The sequence below is a fragment of the Mchenga conophoros genome, linkage group LG14 (genome assembly GCF_057382185.1).
Source record: "Mchenga conophoros isolate Kocher_MC1m ecotype Shallow Benthic linkage group LG14, M_conophoros_male_GT1.1, whole genome shotgun sequence".
In the NCBI taxonomy this organism is placed as follows: Eukaryota; Metazoa; Chordata; class Actinopteri; order Cichliformes; family Cichlidae; genus Mchenga; species Mchenga conophoros.
The window spans coordinates 7,312,010-7,331,361 of NC_140539.1; the positions used below are offsets into that span (position 1 = coordinate 7,312,010).

At 39.0% G+C, this 19,352-nt stretch overlaps 2 protein-coding genes across 2 annotated transcripts in view; both read right to left on the minus strand.

The window, feature by feature from the left end:
* Nucleotides 1-9,847, minus strand: part of LOC146559174 (solute carrier family 12 member 9) — an 84,655-nt gene extending 74,808 nt beyond the window's left edge. The window contains exons 1-4 of the mRNA XM_085244966.1: nucleotides 9,251-9,847; nucleotides 4,938-5,072; nucleotides 3,140-3,277; nucleotides 2,702-3,004 (exon numbers count right to left, since the gene is read on the minus strand). Coding sequence (XP_085101092.1) covers nucleotides 2,702-3,004; nucleotides 3,140-3,277; nucleotides 4,938-5,072; nucleotides 9,251-9,470 — 796 coding nt within the window. The 5' untranslated portion in view covers nucleotides 9,471-9,847. The remainder of the gene's footprint in view (nucleotides 1-2,701; nucleotides 3,005-3,139; nucleotides 3,278-4,937; nucleotides 5,073-9,250) is intronic.
* A 552-nt stretch (nucleotides 9,848-10,399) lies between these two features.
* LOC146559175 (uncharacterized) lies at nucleotides 10,400-18,452 on the minus strand. The gene is made up of 5 exons (XM_085244967.1): nucleotides 18,196-18,452; nucleotides 17,494-17,624; nucleotides 17,175-17,261; nucleotides 12,684-12,827; nucleotides 10,400-12,121 (listed from the first exon to the last, which is right to left on the minus strand). Exons 1-5 carry the CDS (start codon nucleotides 18,206-18,208, stop codon nucleotides 11,939-11,941), a joined length of 558 nt encoding a protein of 185 aa, XP_085101093.1. The 5' UTR covers nucleotides 18,209-18,452; the 3' UTR covers nucleotides 10,400-11,938.
* Between the last annotated feature and the right edge of the window lie 900 nt (nucleotides 18,453-19,352).

The following is a 19,352-nucleotide window of genomic DNA, read 5'->3' on the forward strand; positions in this document are numbered from 1 at the left end:
TTAGTCAGCTGTGTGAAAACCAAGGAGGAACCCACCCGGGGGATTAATAAAGTTTTATTTTATCTAATCTAATAACTTTAATCTCAGCCAAACCGATTTACTCACGAACAAACAAAACACTGAAAAAAGCCCAACAATAACATTTTTAGGTTGTCTAAGTGACTTATATATTACGTTTAACCCGAGCAGCGAAACTCCGCGGTGATCTGAAAATGATGTGCCGGGAGTTGTGCCGTTCTCGGCCGCATCAGTAACCCTCGAGCTCCCGGCTAGCTGTCGAGCTGGTGGGTAGCAGACGCCTCTGAAAACGTCGAAGCACTTTTGCAAATATGGGATATCTTGATAAACCGAGCAGATATTTGATGTTTACACAGCTACTTTCTCGCCTGAAAATATGTTAAGTTTATTTTGTGACCCAGAAAGATTAGTATGAGTAATTTTAAAACTTAGTAGCGGCCGCCATTGCTGGAAACTGGAGTTTGGCTGGGCCGCGCTATGAATTCTGGGATATGGTAGTAATTTGGACAGCCTTCGGCACATCGCTGTGACGTAATCGGTCTACAAATGCGGCCTCAGGAGGATGCAGCCCATGAATTTGGACATGTCCAGAGTATAATCGCAGCCTTTGCGGTTAGAAAATTGCACTTGATCATGTCGCGATATTATCGCAAATGCGATATATCGTTCAGCCCTACTTTCTATGGTCTCTGATCACTGTGAATCATTCCCAGTGTTTTCCAGATCAAACAAAAATACTTATTTTTGTTCTTCCCAAATCAGATCAGTATGGATACATTTTATTACAAAGGTAAAACTGAAAGAGTATCTCTGTATGGGGATGTTTTTATTATTCTTTCATATAATAACATGAAGACATGACCAAGTGGAATGATTGACCCACGATTCTCATGAATGATTAAAATGATCATTCAGATTTTCTAACTTATTTATAAGGGAACAATTATCTGCATTTGCATTCTTTTACTCTTTTGCAGTTGCTTTTGTTGCTTTGGAATATTCACATTTGCAATAACTGTAACCCCCAGGCCGACAGGACACTGGTAACCGGGTGCATGTCAACAGTTAATATGTTATTAACTTAGCTGATATTGTTCTGTGGGAAAGAAGTTGGTATATTTTTAAGTGCTTGATGTGTGATGTTATAATCCTGTAAATAATGGGCCATGAAATTAATTTGCTTAATCATTACATAAGACCAACAGAAGCTTTTTATAAGGAGTGATATATGCAGGACAACATCTTCCTGAAGAATTATTCCATGAAACTGCCAGGTAACAAGTTAAGACTACAGGAAGTGACAGTAAAATTAAATATAGCAATGAGAAGGGTGGCTGTTCCTGATGAAAGGGCTCAGGTAGTAAGAAATGAGTCATCAAGGTAACATTGTGCTAACACAAGTCTGTTACCATTTGAATACTTCTAATATCTGCAGAAAATAATATTTGCACTAGCGCTAACTAGTTATTTGTTCCAGTTAGCTGGTTATTACAAACAAATGATCTGAAGAGCAGGTTCCTGAGCGTCCGTGCTCACAGCCACCTCTGTATATCTAAAATATAACCCTATTAGGGATGCACTGTCTCTGACACGATGCACATCCAAGTGTAGAAAGAACAGTCTGAAACTGAGCATTCTGAAGTATTTTGGGTCCGACCTTGATATTTGAAATTTGGCAATCAACAATGGCAATATTGGAAAGAAAACCACCGTTATAATAGTAAATCTATGAAAAAAATAAAGAAAAATTTGTTAGAGCTCTCCAAGGTAAATTGCTAAAATGCTTTGTGGGCTAAATCAGGCAAACCCTTTGATTCTGTCTGAGTAAGTAATTATTATGTAATGAATGTATCTTTAATGCTAATCAGTTCTGTCCACACCTCCTGCTATTCACCTTTGTCCCTTGCACAGTTCAAAGACCACTTTACGTCATCCAGAGCTGAGCTGGTTATTATTAAATCTTATATATAGCACTCTGGCTTGTTTGAGCTTTCTTTCATAGACTGTAAAAGATGTATGTAGATATCTTCAGGATATCAAAGTGAGGCCAAGACGAAGTTCTATAGTGACATAGGATCAAGTCAATAAAGCCAGAGTTCTTCCACACACAGAGTCCAATAGAGTGGTCTGCGACCAGCTGACAACCACTGACTCCAGTGAGCTAAACCTGCGCCGAAGGTGAACCTTTTACTGAAATTTTACTTTTGGCTAGTAGCTAGTGAATTTTTCTATTCAGGGAAAACATCTCCAAACAACCGGGGCTAGGGAAACGTTCACTATGGCAGACAACTCTTGAGCAATGTGCACATAACGTTATGACTAAAAACTGAAAGATATCTACTGGAAGCAGTGTTCTGATGAATTGATGGCTTCAGTCCGTAGTTTCAAGTTTTTCTAAATAGGACATCGTGGTGTTTTTGTGGTAAAAAGGATAACAATCGCTGGGTGAGCTTACCCAGTGACTGACGAGTAGCTAAATTTACCAAAAAGTTTAAGGCTTCACAATGGGCCAACCAATATTTGACATCATGGTGGCTAATTCTTTTATAGGGAGTGTAGGGGTATTATGCACAATGTACACAAGCAGTAAACATACAGAAGAGCATAAAAGACACTTATTGCTCATACCAACATGGTGGTATAATTTTTTTTATACTTTTGACCCAGCAGTCCTCTAACTTACCCCATACGTTCCCAAGAAGTGTCTCCAACTTGAAGCCTGTAAAATTGGCTGTGGTGGGGCCCGTCGCATTGGGCTTCAGGTCAGGAAGCGTGATAGATTGAGGGTGCACGGCGAAGAAGCTGATGAAGACAGTGATCAGGACAACAATAACAATCACAAAGATGAGGAAGGTGGTTTTGGCATAAATGTGGGCTCCCACCAGGCACACCAGCAGGCACAGTAGGGCAATCCCAGTGCCATAAAGCAGAGACCACCAGTAGCCAGATGGAAGAACCTGGTAGTGAGAAGTGGCTACATTCCCAGCTAGAAGGATGAAATGAGAGACCCATTTTAATAATGTTAAGAAAGCTTAAATACACCACTCCCAACCTGATGTGAGTTTTTCAAACAAAAGTACACAATTATGCTAATGAGACAAACTATGAAAGTGAAAGTTACCTTCAGGGACTCCAAATGTGGACAAGATGGCTTCAACCAGACCGAGCACCATCAGAGCACTGCCGCACACATTAGCCAGGAAGAACATGATGCCGATGCTGCCACCAAACTCTGGTCCCAATGCTCGGCTGATCATGTCTGAGTGCCATTAAGGCAAAGCACACTTGTTTCATTCATTCACATGTATGTGCATTTCTCTACGGATAGTAGTCTAATAGTTTCGGGCAATATCATTACCTCCCTTGTAGTTTTTTTGGTTTATATTAGCTTAGCTTAGCATAAAGACTTCAAGCTGGGAAAAATAGGTAGCAAGCTGTCCAAAGACCAGTTAGTGAGTTTTGGGAGTGCTGGTAAGTGGATTGTGTTCCTTTTAAACCGAGGCATACTGGCTGTTCCCATATGGAAAAGAAATAGTAAAAACTTATATGTGATTACTCATGAAAGTGGCCACTTTCTCATTACTTTCATACATTGTTTTAGTAAGTATCCAAAACATACAAGTTTCATTATATAATTTTTCAAGGGATCTTATATCTGTTTTCACTCTCATATGCTTTTCATACAAGTTTTACACAAGACAGATACAAACTTTATAAGATTTATATATATCTTTTCCATGTGGGTTAACACCCACTTCTAACAACATTTAAACAAACAGCCGTAAAAAGAAAGTAGACAGGAATACTGGGAGGCTAGATATACAGCAAAGGCAAGAAGCGGCAAAGACAAAGGAAAAGGCTTACGGTGAATTTATAGTGACACCAAGATAAGATCAAAAGACTTGCATCAATTGGCTAGACAGACAGAGACTAATCTGAAAAGGATATGCGTTAGTGATTAAGGACAGAGGGAATTTCAACAAGTGAAAAGTGTGCATTGAGAAGATGGAAGGAGTACTCTGAGGAACTGATGAACCAAGAAATAGAGAGAGAGAAGAGGATGGATGGAAAAAAGATGAATTAGGAAGTGCAGAGGATTAGTTAGGAGTTGTAAGGGCTGCTATGAAGAGGATGAAAAGTGGAAAGGCAGGTGGTTCAGATAACATAGCTGTGCAGGTATGGAAATGTTTAGGAGAGAGGGCAGTGGACTTTTTACCAGGTTGTTTCACACAATCGAGGAAAGAGAGAGAATGCCTGAGAAATGGAGATATACAGATATGTAGGGTGAACAGGTGAAGGGCAGAGCTGTAGCAGCTGCAGTATAAAGTTGATAAGCCATGCTATGAAGATGTAGGAAAGAGTTGTTGAAGCTAGGCTAAGAGGAATTTTGAATAATCTTGGAAATGCACCATTTAGAACCGTGGACATGGTCATGGTTGGAAGGCTGGATCCTCCCAAGTTTCCTCCTGCCAAGTCAGTGCCTCATCTAGGGTCATGGCACAAATAAAATGAGAGAAAATCCGAATTGGAATTGGAAAAGCAAAATTGCTAGAAGGCTTTATTAAGTTGCCCAGATACTACAAATGAACCAAAATCCATAGTGTTATTCTTTCACAGTTACCTTCAAGCAAAAATACTTAAAATGTAATCCTGGCTTATTTACACATTTTAGCATAAATGTGGCTATAATGGTTCTATTGGTCAGGACCCAAAATAAACATGATACTTTAAAGGTGTCTTTAGTACAAATAATCGCCAACCCTAGGTCCATTCAATGTCACTGACAAGTCTTGAACTGCACCAACATACAGATTATATTTGTTTAACTAGTTTTTGTTCTTTTAGTGCCTGCACCACTGGCACTGTTACAGTCGTATGCAGATGGCGTTTCTGTGTGTGTGTGTGTTTTAAGAGGATACAATAAGCTCCCCCGGCATCAAGGGCTCCATTGGTGGAGATGGCGCAGACAGACAGCACGGTCATACAGATGATGATGTAGGCCACAACATACATGGCAATAGCCTGGTAGAGCCCAGCCTGTCCCACTGCAAGTCCTAGTCAGAAAGCACAAACATGGTGAGATGAAGCACTAGAAACAATAGAGACCTAGAAAAATCTAGGATCTCTTTCTCAGACATGGTTTAATTTACCCTGCGGCACCTGAATCAGAAAACCCATAAATTACGAGCATGCAAGGAAAAAACAGATAAATTAATGAGGGCAAGATGAAAAGTTTTTTAAAAAATTCATACAAAAGTCAGTCTGTATGGGTGGGGGTGGCATAAGGGTATAAAAATTCTGCAATATCAGGCAGAACCATACCATGTAGTGATTTCAAAGTAATTAATAAAACCTTAAGTTGAATTCTGCAGCAAACAGGAAGCCAGTGAAAGTAAGTACCCTTTCAGCTGTGTGCAGCTATACGCAGGCAACACAGTGAGTTTAAATACTCAATGTGGGAAGAAATGAGGGCGCAGATACGTACTTAAGTAACTGTCGAGAATTGTTCAGATGTTGGTAGAGCTGGGCGATATAACGATAACGATATGTATCGCGATATAACTTTTACTCGATAGAGAAATTAAACTATCGCGATAGACCTCGCCGCTCTTGTCCTCTTAAAAAAAAAAAAAGAAAAAAAAAAGTCATCCAATCCAAATTAAGTAGCGCAGAGCCAAACCAATCACAGCCGCAGCGTCACGTCACGTGACTTGTTACCTACAGCACAAGTGCCAAGGCGCACGTGCGTATTTGTTTGTGAAGCAGCTAGCAGCTAACCGCCGTGTCGACTGGGTGATGGAGAAAATGAGTGCACCAAGTAGAGAAAAATCAACCGAGAGAACGGAAGAGAACACAGATGACAGCTCGAATGCCGAAGAGATTGTCGAAAGGAAGGGCCGGAAAAGTTCCGTAGTGTGGAGATATTTCGGCTATTTGAAGTCCGACAAAAAACAGAGTAGCACGCACTGTAAGTTGTGCCGACAGCATGTTCCCACCAAGACTGGAAATACAACTAACCTGTTTCATCACCTGAAGCAGTGCCACCCACAAGAGCACGCTCAATCTCTGACTGAAAGTGCTAATTTGTCATCGAAAACAACCGGGGGAATCCCTGCGAAGCAGCAACAGTCAATTGAGTCGGCTTTCTCCAGCGTCTTACCATATGACAAAAAAGCTAAGAGACATAGCGACATAACGAATGCCATAGCCTACTGTCTTGCTAAAGACATGCTACCAATATATATATATATATATATATATATATATATATATATATATATATATATATATATATATATATATATATATATATGTATGTGTATATATATATATATGTATATGTGTGTGTGTGTGTGTGTGTGTTGCACCTTGGATGTGTACCTAGGATTTAAAGAATGTTCTGTTAGCATCTTTATTTTAAAACTGTTGGAAAAGCTCAGCTATACAACAAGGAGAGTGAGAATTTCCTTTTAGTTCTCAGTTCATTTGATATTGACATTGACAAAAGTTAGTCAATTTTGTCTGTTCTTCTGTAAAAAAAAAAACTAAGATTTATTTTTAGAATTAATATTTTGTTTCTAAGTGGAAGTGACAATTTAGTAGTCTGTTTTGTTTGTTCTATTTTCAAACTTAAACGCTTTAGCGGCTGCTTTTTGTTTAGTTTGCAATATTTGCCTTTATTTATTTGAAACTGAAGTCTCATTTTCCTTAAGTACATCTGCCCTGTTTAACTTATTATGGGAAATAAATATTTAAATCAAAACAAGCGGCTGATTATTTCACATTTTACTTGTGAGCAACGGCACATTTAAATCTTACAAATTTAGTTATTTGGCTTATATCGTGATATATATCGTTATCGCCTGAAATGAAAAAAAACATATCGTGATATGGAAAAATCTCATATCGCCCAGCTCTAGATGTTGGTAACATCTGTAATCTGTACATAGAAAGTCTGACCTAAACTCTTGACTTGCTGGTTGAAATCGAGGTGTGGCTCATATTCCTAATGTGTTGCTTTGGGTCAGTTATCAGTCATCCAAGGTAGGGAGTGACACTGAGAAATATTACCCAGACTATAAAAAACAAAGACTTCAGTTTTATTTATTTTTTTGTCTTTTGTAAAGCCAGTAGACAAAATTCTCTTTGCTTGGAGATGAACCCCAGTAAGAAGTGAACCATCTTTGAAAAATACTTTTAAACATGAACTTCCCTCACTGAGCCACTAATCCTGTGCTCAACTGTCTGAAAGCAGAAGTTACCTATGTGGTGTTGCACTGGTGACACCACCAAATGTGGTATCGAAAATGTGAGCAATTTAGAGTAACATGATAATTCCCCCAAACAAGCAGCGGAACCATCATGAAAATGGCCTTTTGTACTGCAGAAACAAATTCATGCTTGCTTCAACTGTATGATGAACACATCTGCAAAACTCCTTCAGGAAATGAAAAATGAAAGCAGCTCTGTCTTCGGCTTAAAAAATGACTCATCAAAACATTCCAACCTCAGTGAAAGCGAAACTGGAATCACATGTTGGAAGAAAATTCCCACTTCTCACAATAGCATCTGTGGTTGGAATGGTTCCTGACAGAAAGAAATTCCGAGTTTTTACACAACAATAAGTATAACTAAAATTTCTGATATTCAAAAGCGAATGAATGTGCATCTAAATACATTTGGGACAGGATATTAAGCTCACTTTACACCATGCTAGACACACATTTACCACATTATCACTAGTTTCTGCTGTAACCTTTGAGAGGCATTAAAAGCACCATGGTTTCATACACTGTGACCAGTACTGCTGTGGATCTCACATGATCTCCAAGGACCAGACCTACAATCTCTTTAAGAATGCAGCAGGCACGGTTAATGAATGCAGCTTTACTTTCTTGTCACTATTATCTTGTCAGTAGGGCATATTTTAGTCAAAGTCTTCATCCTTATCTGCGCCAGTTGTCAAGACTGATAAAATAGTAATTTCACATCCACAATGAAACCCCTAACAGTTCCTGTGCAAGGAGTCTGAAAACAGACACAACACTGTGTTTTCCCTGTGTGTGTGTGTGTGTGTGTGTTTTAGGAATCCTCACTGCACAGCAGCTGACGTCTCACGAGACTGAGGGAGGGGGACAGTAGTGGTGGTGGGGTGGGGAAAACAACTAACACAAGCAGCAATGCCCAGATATGAGGGGTTGTGATGAGAGAAAAGAGAAGGTGAAGTTAGATGTGACCTCTTTTAATGCTTTAAACACAGAAATAGGGGAAAGTGCATTAAATTATAAATATCTGCTTATTTTCATAGCAAGGTAAACAGTGGATGACCTCAGAGTGCTCCTTACTTAATATAGTATAGTCTATTTTTTATATTTGTCAAATATGTTGTTTTAGCATTATTGAGTATGGTAGGAGGTGTTAGCATACCTCCGATGAGATTGACCGCAGATGTTATCTGTCGTTTAATATTTGGAGACCATTTCACCTTCTTTTGCATCCTCTCTGCTTAAAAGGGGGGGGGGGAGTCCTTCTCCCTAGTACCAATAGTTTTTCCTCTCGTGACTAAGGGCTAAATAGATTTGTAGCCCACTGTGATCTTCACTAGAATCTAGTCTTAACTGTAAGGGCACAATTCTTTGGTAGATTCATGGATATATAGAGAGAAATTCATCGTCTCAACTGGTCCACAAACAAGTACAACCTGTAGGATTTTAATCGGAGCAGAACACTCAGTTACACCTTCCCTCATTTAACAACACTGAGGGAAATTTTTACATCTACTCACTTTTGTATAACATTAAATTCCTGGCTATCTAAAGCTCTTTTTAGCAAATAAGCAAAGGCTGTACATCAGTGAGGTGGGAAAATCTCTCTTACGTCATTCATCCACAGAGGCAGGTTATATGAAAAACTATGTGAGACAGTTTGGGGTTTGAATATTTAAAAAAGCTATAGATGTTCCTCCTCGTGATATCAATGAATGAATGCCGTGCATACAGGTAATGGACATATGCTGTCACACCTGTACTGCAAAGCCGGAATGTCACGGAAGTGACATGTGACAGTGACAAGTAACGGAACATAACGGGATTTAACGTGAAAGGGGGGTCACAGTCGAGACATACACCCTCAACTTTGCTGAAAAGTGCACAACTTTAAAAATCTCTAAAGAGTTTGGCATCGCTCTTACCAAACAGGTGATTAGCGCACGTCCGTCTAAATGAGCACTCACCTATTCTGAGAAAGACTACCACGCTGAACATCGATAGCAAGGTAGGGATGACTACACCGAAGAAGGTGGAGAGTTTCTTCTGTTGCTTCTGCTGGGCAGCCCTCCGCCCTTGGCTGCCCGGGTTATGAACCGGGGCCTGCCGGCCCGCCTGTGACCGCAGCTCGGATTCATTGACGCTGGTAGAGAGGCGGTAGTGGAGGAGAGGAGTCCGCTCTGTCATGGTGAAACCTGCTCCCGGACTAGATTTCAAAACTTCATTAAAAAAAGTGTCCCGGATAAATTTGAGCGATCAGACACCAGAGTTAAATTTTCAAGTCTGCCCGGTTCGTGGAATATCTTCGAGCGTACAAATGAGCGTATTCCAACCGTTTCAAAAACCGAAGCAAGTGTATCAGTGGCGAGTCCTCATCAAAAAGAATCAACTTTACCTACCTACATAGCAAAGCAGTGGTTATGTTAATAATAAAAAAAAACTAAAATACAAATGCGTGTTAAACCTACATTTTAAAACGAGTAGGCCTTTCCTATAGCGTTATAATTCTGTTAAATGCCACATCAAGCGACTGTTGTATCGTAACATCTCATACAACTATATAGAAGAATGTCATGTGACACGGGAATGTCATTTTGTCTTAATAGCGGTGATTTCCGGTTAAAACTCCCACAGTAGAACACAGGGAACGTAATGAGAACGTAATGTAATTATGCCTAACTACCCCGGATGCAAACGGCAGGCAGGTGTATGAAGAGCTACCGTGTGGTTTTCATATGTGTGCGTGTCATATGAAGACCAACATGATTTTTTTTTAATGCCAGCACAGACGACTATACAAATGTTTTATTTTGTAGGCAATGTGCACAACTTCCGGTTTTGTCCTGTGTTTTCAATCAGTGCAGCGTCTTGATTTTCTGATTTTCCAGCGCCCCTTGGTGCCTGCCTGTTGCCTTTGGTCATATGACCGGGTTGGCCAATCACAGCAGTCCATTTTTCCGGCCACCTGCTGCATCAGGTTAGCCAGTTATTACGCTTGTGAACCTGGATACCTTCAAGGTCTTACAATGTTACAATGCAAAGTTACCATTCTAAACTTGAAATTATGACAGAAAACATACTAAATGCAGGCTTATTGTTATTATTATATACTTTATTATTTTTTGAAATTGGCGAAGGCACACTGAACATTGATGAACACAGATCAGTCATGCTCCTTCAAAATTTTTACACTGTAATTTTAAAATAGAATTTTTTTTAAAAAGCTATTACATTTTATAGCTTTTTTATGTTTTAAAAGTTCATTTAATATCAATAATTAAAGCGATCCACATAATACAGAGTGGTCCAACTGCTGCCACAGACAGTCCAAAGTCCTCCACAATAAATAAATAACAAAAAACAGAGTGTCTCTAGCAAAGTCTTTGATGGGCACTGCAATCATTCAGCAATAATTGGCTAGAGTATACATATATATAAACTGAGCAGCACTTTTACATGTTTTAAATAAGCAAACACATACATACATTTTGTGCAGAATATATAGAAATAAGGCAGAATACCACATACTCTCTGCATCCATACACATCCATCTGTTATTTATTAACATGAGACATGAGTGCAGTCATTATGATCACTTTTGTTGTAGAATACAAAATTCTCATAAACTTAATCAATTCCTTGCACTCCAGGCCAAGTACACAGAGTTGGGAGCCATCCACAGGTGGTGACGGTGATGAACAATATCTGATGCATATTGACACACAATACGATTAATGCAACCTCATACCTACAGAGGGTGCTACAGTCACAGTTTCTGTTGCACTTTGCCATAACAAGTATGAGCACACAGACAGACTTTGTTCATTTGTAGGTAGCTAGTCATTACACAGATTCCCTTGCATGATTCATCTGTGGGCCAGGAGAGTAAATAGCACTTTAGTCAGATTTCCTCATCTTAAAAGCCAATTTGAATTTTCCTGGCACAGTTGGTTGCGCAATATATCTTTGTAAAGGCAAACAGTGGGCTTTTAGATCTAAAGCACACTGCCACCACCACTATCAACTCTACTATCAGTCACTGTCGGCTCCTTCACTTAAATCCATGTGATTCAAGGTGAATGGAATGTCTTAATATTAGTCATGCGTGGCAATCTGTTGATGTGTCAGTTGCTTGGCTCCAAACTTGAGTACACTCTCACATTTCCCAACTTAGTTGGATGATCTGAGCATATTGACTGCAGTGATCCCTAAACATTTTCTCATGCCAGCATGAGGTCCAAACTTCAATTTATCCACTATTGTGATTTAGGATTAAATATCTGCAGAACTAAAGGCAGCCTTAGTAAGCTGTGTGTTCTTCTTCAAATGCAAAGCAGTGTATAAAAAATTATACCTGGTCAGTTCCAGCTTGTTATCACGGTGATGTTGAGCATGTTATTAGGCTTTATGCTAGCACTTGTCTCCATGCACCGATGTAGGTTTCTCTTTCACTTGTACAATTAGAGTCTTTAAAAACTGCTCTTGTTGCCTTTTGGAAACTTTTCTGCAGAAGCATTTCCTCCATATGAGGTTTACATCTTCCATTTGCACTCAGAGCACTCGCAGATTGTTACCTTTAAACATCCTTCCATTCAATGCAAATGTCACAATGTTCCAACTCCCAGTCTTTTCTTCCTGGGTCCTCTCAGCGTACTTCATTCACATCTTCGATCAGGATCAGATTCCTTCCTTTTACTAAGTGAAACTTGTGGACACTCCTTAGCAAAGAGCTCAAGTTTTCCTTTGAGTAGCTGTTTGGAGCCAGCCAGCACTTTTTTCAGTGTGGTTTCATTTGAGCAGTGCTGCACTACCGAAGGAGACGCTGTCACCAGACCACTCTGTAAGTAAGAAGAACTCAGTTAAGCATTCATTGGCTTTTTTTTTTTCAGAAAAACTACAAACATTTCTATATAAAGGCTGCTGATAGCATGCATGTGTCCAAATCTATATGTAAAATTTGTGTCATCTATAAGACGCAGTATGTTGAAAAATTAAAGATGGTTTCATTGGGTCTCATTAATCATAAAAGCAACACCAAGGGCACCTCAGGTGTTACATGAAACAAGTGAGTTTCTTCAATTAATTAGATGAAGTCAAGTATTTTTTTACATGGTGTCCCCTTTGTACTCATTCTCTAAATATTCCTGTTTTTTCTCTGTCTTTTCCAAGGGTATATGTTGTCAAGTAGTTTGAATTCTCCGTATTTGTAACAAACTATATACACAGCCTACACTCACTGGCCACTTCATTTGTTCCTTACTAGTACCAGGTTGGACGCCCTTTTCCTCCCTGCCTTAATTCTTTGTGGCATAGATTCAAGAAGGTGCAGGTCCTTATTTGACTTTTATCGCCTTAAAAATTTGCACAACATTTAGGAAAAGTAGTGTTATGATGCATTACCTGAAGGTTATTTTTGACAAGTATCAGATAATTGCGGACAATAGCACGCAGGTCAACCAAGCAGCTCTGATTTGTTTTAGCCTGCTCTAAACCGTCGTGTAACATTTGGAGGGATGCCAGTACGTCAGCATGCTTCTCCTGGAGCTTGAAAAAAAAACAAACACAAACACAAAAACGATTACAACTTTGCTATCGGTTACAATCCCAACATACGTGACGGTATCGTGGTCCCATTAATGTTCAACAATACAAATAGAGCATATCAACATCCAGATGACCTGTTTTTAGGGGAAAATAGTAAAGCTTTGTATGTGAAACTTATACTGGAATCAGCAAACTGAAAGATCGTTTGAAGCCTGAGTTGTAATGTTGCAGCCTCAGTTTTACAAATCAAAATATTAAACAGAAAAAATCATTAAAACAATCATTTCAGTAATGCTGGAAAAATATCATGCCTTATAAATTTGCAGTGCCACCTTCTTTCAGGTCTATCTGTCCACTTAATGCATGTTATTACTTCCTATCATTCCCACAGTGAAGTTCAGATTGGGCAATATGTGTTTACTAAAGGCCTACAGTTGTCTGCACCATCATGCACGCCAGCATCTTAATGTTGGCAATGTGAACTTTGGATTGTGTCCATTTCTGATGAATTTCATTCAGGACTTGAAAAGGAATTAAGTTCAGTAGAATTTCACTCATTATTCATATCATCATGTCCCCATGTACGATATGAATAAATGAACATGAATGATGCAAAGTTTATTTTTAGATGCTTCTTCCATGCCATACCTCTCACTCATAGGTAGGGCTGAACGATATATCGCATTTGCGATAATATCGCGACATGATCAAGTGCAATTTTCTAACCGCAAAGGCTGCGATTATACTCTGGACATGTCCAAATTCATGGGCTGCATCCTCCTGAGGCCACATTTGTAGACCGATTACGTCACAGCAACGCGCCGAAGGCTGTCCAAATTACTACCATATCCCAGAATTCATAGCGCGGCCCAGACAAACTCCAGTTTCCAGCAATGGCGGCCGCTACTAAGTTTTAAAATTACTCATACTAATCTTTCAGGGTCACAAAATAAACTTTTAACATATTTTCAGGCGAGAAAGTAGTTGTGTAAACATCAAATATCTGCTCGGTTTATCAAGATATCCCATATTTGCAAAAGTGCTTCGACGTTTTCAGAGGCGTCTGCTACCCACCAGCTCGACAGCTAGCCGGGAGCTCGAGGGTTACTGATGCGGCCGAGAACGGCACAACTCCCGGCACATCATTTTCAGATCACCGCGGAGTTTCGCTGCTCGGGTTAAACGTAATATATAAGTCACTTAGACAACCTAAAAATGTTATTGTTGGGCTTTTTTCAGTGTTTTGTTTGTTCGTGAGTAAATCGGTTTGGCTGAGATTAAAGTTATTAGATTAGATAAAATAAAACTTTATTAATCCCCCGGGTGGGTTCCTCCTTGGTTTTCACACAGCTGACTAAACGTCAAACAGAAAACTTATTAAACAGAAGTATGAGACAGTCGAGAATTTACGCCAGTGTCTGGTTATATTTTAGATAGCAAGAAGCAGACGGCCGAGTTTATTAAACTCCACCGAGACAGCGGTGACGCAGATCAGAACTAGACCGTCCAATTTCACGCCTTTAAATTTTAAAGGCGTGTTTGTGTGTGTGTTTATACAATTGCTATTATGTTTGCACTTTATGTGTAATGTTACTGACTGCAGAGATCAGTAAGATGTGTGTATTTTTTATTTATTAGTTTTATTTATTTAATATTATTTTTTAATTTAATGACTGTCTAGTAGTTCACAGATGTCGAAAAACTGAGTGTGGTAAAGCCACTGATTTTGTTTATGTATATTTCTGCAATCTGCACATTGTACTGACTTTCATTTTAATGTTTACACCAGGGTTCCTTGTCAGCACTTTATGCTCAGATGTTTGTAAGCTAAAAATAAACTATTGTGTATGTTCAAATATACTGTTGTGATTGAAGAAGTTAAATAAAAATGTCAGTCATCAATTCATGCATCACCTCATGTCATCATAACAGAGGTCTGTCTTCCAGGAAAGAACAGTTTAAAATTAATGTAATATAGTATTGGCCATACTATATGATGTATTGCTTGTCTTTGTTTAATAATACAGAAGACAAAGACCTTAAAAAATAATCGCATATCGCATCGCAATCGCAATATTGGGGCAAAAAATCGCAATTAGATTATTTTCCATAATCGTTCAGCCCTACTCATAGGCGAACAGCAGCAGGCAGTCTGAGCGGGGTCATGCTAAATTCTTTCCTTCCAAAGTCTTTATCAGATTTATCTTAGCTGTTATGGCCTTTGTTTCTCTTTCGAGAGTTTTGAACTGCACATTTTAGTCAGTCTTACAGCTGATGTGAAGTTATCGCAGTTCAGTGAATCTCATTTGATAAGAAATGATTAAAATGTTTGTTGTTGGCTTTTTCAATGATTTTTTATTAAAGCATTTTACTTTTAATCACTTTTGATATTTAGTAATATATCTGCAGACCTAATATTAATTCCAACAATCAGGTGTGTTTTGTGTTTAGAACAAATTGTCAGCACGTCCGCATTCTTATTGTTAGCAGTGTTTGCAGGGGCTTATGCAAGGAGACATGACTGGGCCTCCCAGGTGCCTACCTATTGATGCAGTTGGGCTACAGTACTGCTAGTCTTACAATGCACAATGCCATTCGCTGATAGCACAGGACCAGTGATTAGGGATGGGTATCGAAAACCGATTCTTGTTGAGAACCGGTTCCCACTGTTTCAATTCCTTGGAATTGTTTGCCATTTTTGCAAACGATTCCCTTATCGATTCCAGTCGCCCCGAATGATGTCACCACATTGCGGAGCGTCATTTACCTGGCAGGAAACATGGCGGCTCAAATGCTCAAAAGTTTGATTATACTGATTATACGGATGACAACAGGGCAACTTGCAATACTTGCAAAGTAGATATTTCATTTAAGGGAGGAAACACTACGAATATGCAAAAGCATTTGCTCACAAAACACGTGATAACCTTAAATGAATGTCGTGTTTTTTAATTCCGCTCCGGACTCGTGAATCTCAACCCAGCAGCAGCGGTAACGTTTGCACGTCCTCTCCCGTTAATATGGCAGGTAAATAATCAACTAATAGTGCATATTATGTTAGCGCGATCTGCCTTATTACAAAACCTGCCATTACTGTGCGTTTAGGTGACCATGATGAGAGAGACAGACAGAGTCTGGCTGGCTCAGATGCTGGCAGTTCTCACTGCAGTCTACCGGCAGCGTCTCCTTTCAGGCCAGGATAGACGAATGTCACCGAGCAGTGACTAAGTTTGTGGTAAAAGGCTTGCACCCATTTGCCACAGCAGATGATTTTCAGTAAGTGAATGTGTTTAATTGTAGGCAGGGACATTACTGGATATTCTTGTGTAATTGCTACTGAATAATTTATGTTATACTTTATTATTGCTACAGAAGAATATTTATTTTATTATTTTACATTTACAATTTATTTTCCTGAGGACCCTGTGACACCCCATTGAAGAGCCATAGGCTGTGGATCTCTTAAGATCTCACTGTTGGGTTTGTAAGGCCATGTTACTCCTAAATTTCTATCTTGTTCAAAGAGAAGATATAAAACAAAGTTCTAAGCTAATCAACCTTAGTGTTCTTTTAAAAAAAAAATAAGAGAATCGATAAAGAATCAAATCGTTAAACAGAATCGAAAATGGAATCGGAATCGTGAAAATCTTATCAATACCCATCCCTACCAGTGATAGACTATAACTTAAAATACACACTTCACAGAATTGCTGCTTGATGTCCTTAAACATGTCACTTCGTTGCTCGTTGTTTTGCAGATTTTCAAATATATAATCTATAAATCTATGGGCAGAGTCAGGGCAGAGTGTATATACAGTAAAAATCTATTATAGTTACCAGTAACAACACTGACAATGCTGTCAGACCAGAATAGCAGCAGATTTTGGCGAGTGCAACGTAGTGGGAGTATATTACTTCCATGGAAGTCTGTGCAGTATGTGCCAGAACTTTTTCTGTCTAGTTTTGTGCATGTGACACAACTGACTGTGATCCACTACATTATATCTCTTCTAAACCTCTTCTAAGCCCTTGAGACAGCCTTAAAAACACAAGCTGTTACTGAACTTTTTAACAAAGTAGAAATTGCTGTTTGAACAGAAGACAAGAATGCTGCTTTGTTTAATTGTCTTCTGTATTCTTGGTGAAGCTTATTGCAGTTAACTAACTGAAAAAAAAGTTTAAAAGTAAGAAATAACTGAAGTTAGACTGTACACTTGCAGACAAAATAAAATGAGACTTGGTCAGTGGCCACTGACGCATACATTTACTGAGAGTAGGATGTCTGGTAGCCTACTCTTATATTTGTTGACAAACTGTTTTTGCTAAACATACTTCGGTTGTACTTACAGTTTTATTATTCCATTCTGCGGGTCGTATTGCGGTACATAGCCGTACTGAAGAGGGCAGCTTCTCTGAGACGCTGCACTTGAGTACCTGAGTACATCAACAACAGCACATTATCCATGCAGTCATGAAAATGACTCACTTTGTTAAACAAAAAGAGTCAAGATCTTTCAATAAAAATTCAAAATAAATATATAAATAAATGTTATAATTGTGCCTCCTAAAATGTGTACATTTAAAAACTGCTTATCAGCATCCCCACATTTACATTGTTTTAATGTTACTTTGGTAGATTGATAAAATGCAGAAATCATTTCCTCACCTGCTTTTTAAATCTATTCATCAGTTCATCCCTAACACATTTTTTGCAGAACTGCAAAGACAGTGATGTTGCATGAACTTCAGGTCGGTGGGTAAAAATCATTCCTGTCAGCAGCAGCAGCAGCAGAAGTCCTGGAGGAGCACACAACGGAGATGACTGACGAGCCATCTACCTCATTCATGCAACAGCAGACACAATTTAACCTATCTGTGTTTGTTTCATTATATCTCCTCCCCTCTTTTATCCACATTGATGCGGAAAGTTCAGTGAAGTAAGCAGCATGTAGCATAGCCCGCCCATTTATGCGTCGCTGTCTGATTCTGCCAAATACCGTCGCGTCTTTACAAGCCTTACACCCATTTCCATTCATGTGTTCTACTCGCATATGTTTATGTTAGGTGTGAAAGTTAGGATGGGGTGAGTAAAAGTGTGAAAGCACTAAGTATCTTCATTTAGCTTTCTATTTTTCTTGCTGATTACATAAGTCACAATGATGTCATGAATCACTGTTCCGAAGAAAAAGCATGAAATTCTCAGGTTCTGGAGAAATACATCAGAGCAGGAGTCCTAAAAAAAAATCAGGGCCGAGACTACCACACCATGTTTGATATAAAACACATTTATACACCACTCTAAGTAACTATGAGTCTCACTGTCGTTTTATCTCCTCCTCTTCTCTGCGAGTACAAGCAGCATACTTACTGCTATGCGCCATAACCCGCTCCTGGACGCATGGTTTCCTTAACTATGGTTCCTCAACCTCCATTCTTCTTCTTTTTGTTGCCATAAAAATTAGGGCATATGTTCAGAAATCATTTCGTATTAATCATATAGTCTCTTTTCAGTCTACAAAGCTCCAGCAGAGTCCCAGAAATACTGGCATCAAGATTCCATTCAGCTATTTTCTCTTTCACTTGTTCACCGCAATAAAGCGTGTATTGAGAGGGGCTCGTGGCTTTGCTGTGACCTTTAGAGAAAGAAGTCTGTGTATTTGACTTAGCCCAAAGTTAATATTTGACTCTGGTTCAGTGCAAATAAGACCAGAGAGGCACCACATAGACCCAGACTATAGTAACCAGTTATGACACCATGATGCAGACATATGGAACTCATAATGAAATACTGTAGTTAATTTCGCTCTTATAGTGCTCTGTTTTGGGTCATAAGGCACTAGGCTAGAGAAGGCTTTTGTGACAACAACATTGTTTCAACTGCTGCTTTTGGCACATCCAGTAATGGTCAAGCCATGTTCATTGCTCATAGAGGAATCCAGTTTGTTTTGGATCACCATCATAGAAAGAAAAGATACCAAAATAAAAGTGATGAAACCATTGTTTTTTACACCATATGCCTTTCCTTACACAACCCCAAAGGGATTTGTGTCTCCTGCTGTGAATCTTTTGTTTATTAAATGATTGTGTAAACCATTACACTAGAAACACAGACAAGAAAATTCAGCAGTGGAAGCTACTCACTACTCGCCTTTCCCGAGTGATCTCTATATGGTGAGCAAAATGCAAAAATATTTTTTGCACACTACTCAGGTCATTTAATTGTCACTGCAGTCACACATGTAGAGTGTAATAGACAGCAAGAGATATTTTCATCATAAATGTATTTTCTCAAATAAACTAAATATATGTAGTTAAATATTTTGTCAATGTTTTTGTATGGATGTGCCCTATTTTCATGAGGCATTGTTAGACAGTTCTTTTTAAAGGGAATATCTGGTTTGAACCTTCAGGTCCTCAGGTGTGCTACCTGTACTTTGGGAGCATTCTTTTCAGGTACTCCAGGCTCACTGTTTCACATAGCAGTTGAGAAAGTGAGTCATTAAGAAAGAAGGTGGAGCTTGTTGA

Bases quoted from the DNA above. Each gene is read 5' to 3' on its own strand.
- LOC146559175 (XM_085244967.1), bottom strand. The intron at 17,262-17,493 runs GTGAGGAAATGA...TGATGTACTCAG, and splicing joins TGAATAGATTTAAAAAGCAG to GTACTCAAGTGCAGCGTCTC. The intron at 12,828-17,174 runs GTAAGTACAACC...TTTTTTTTCAAG, and splicing joins CAGAATGGAATAATAAAACT to CTCCAGGAGAAGCATGCTGA.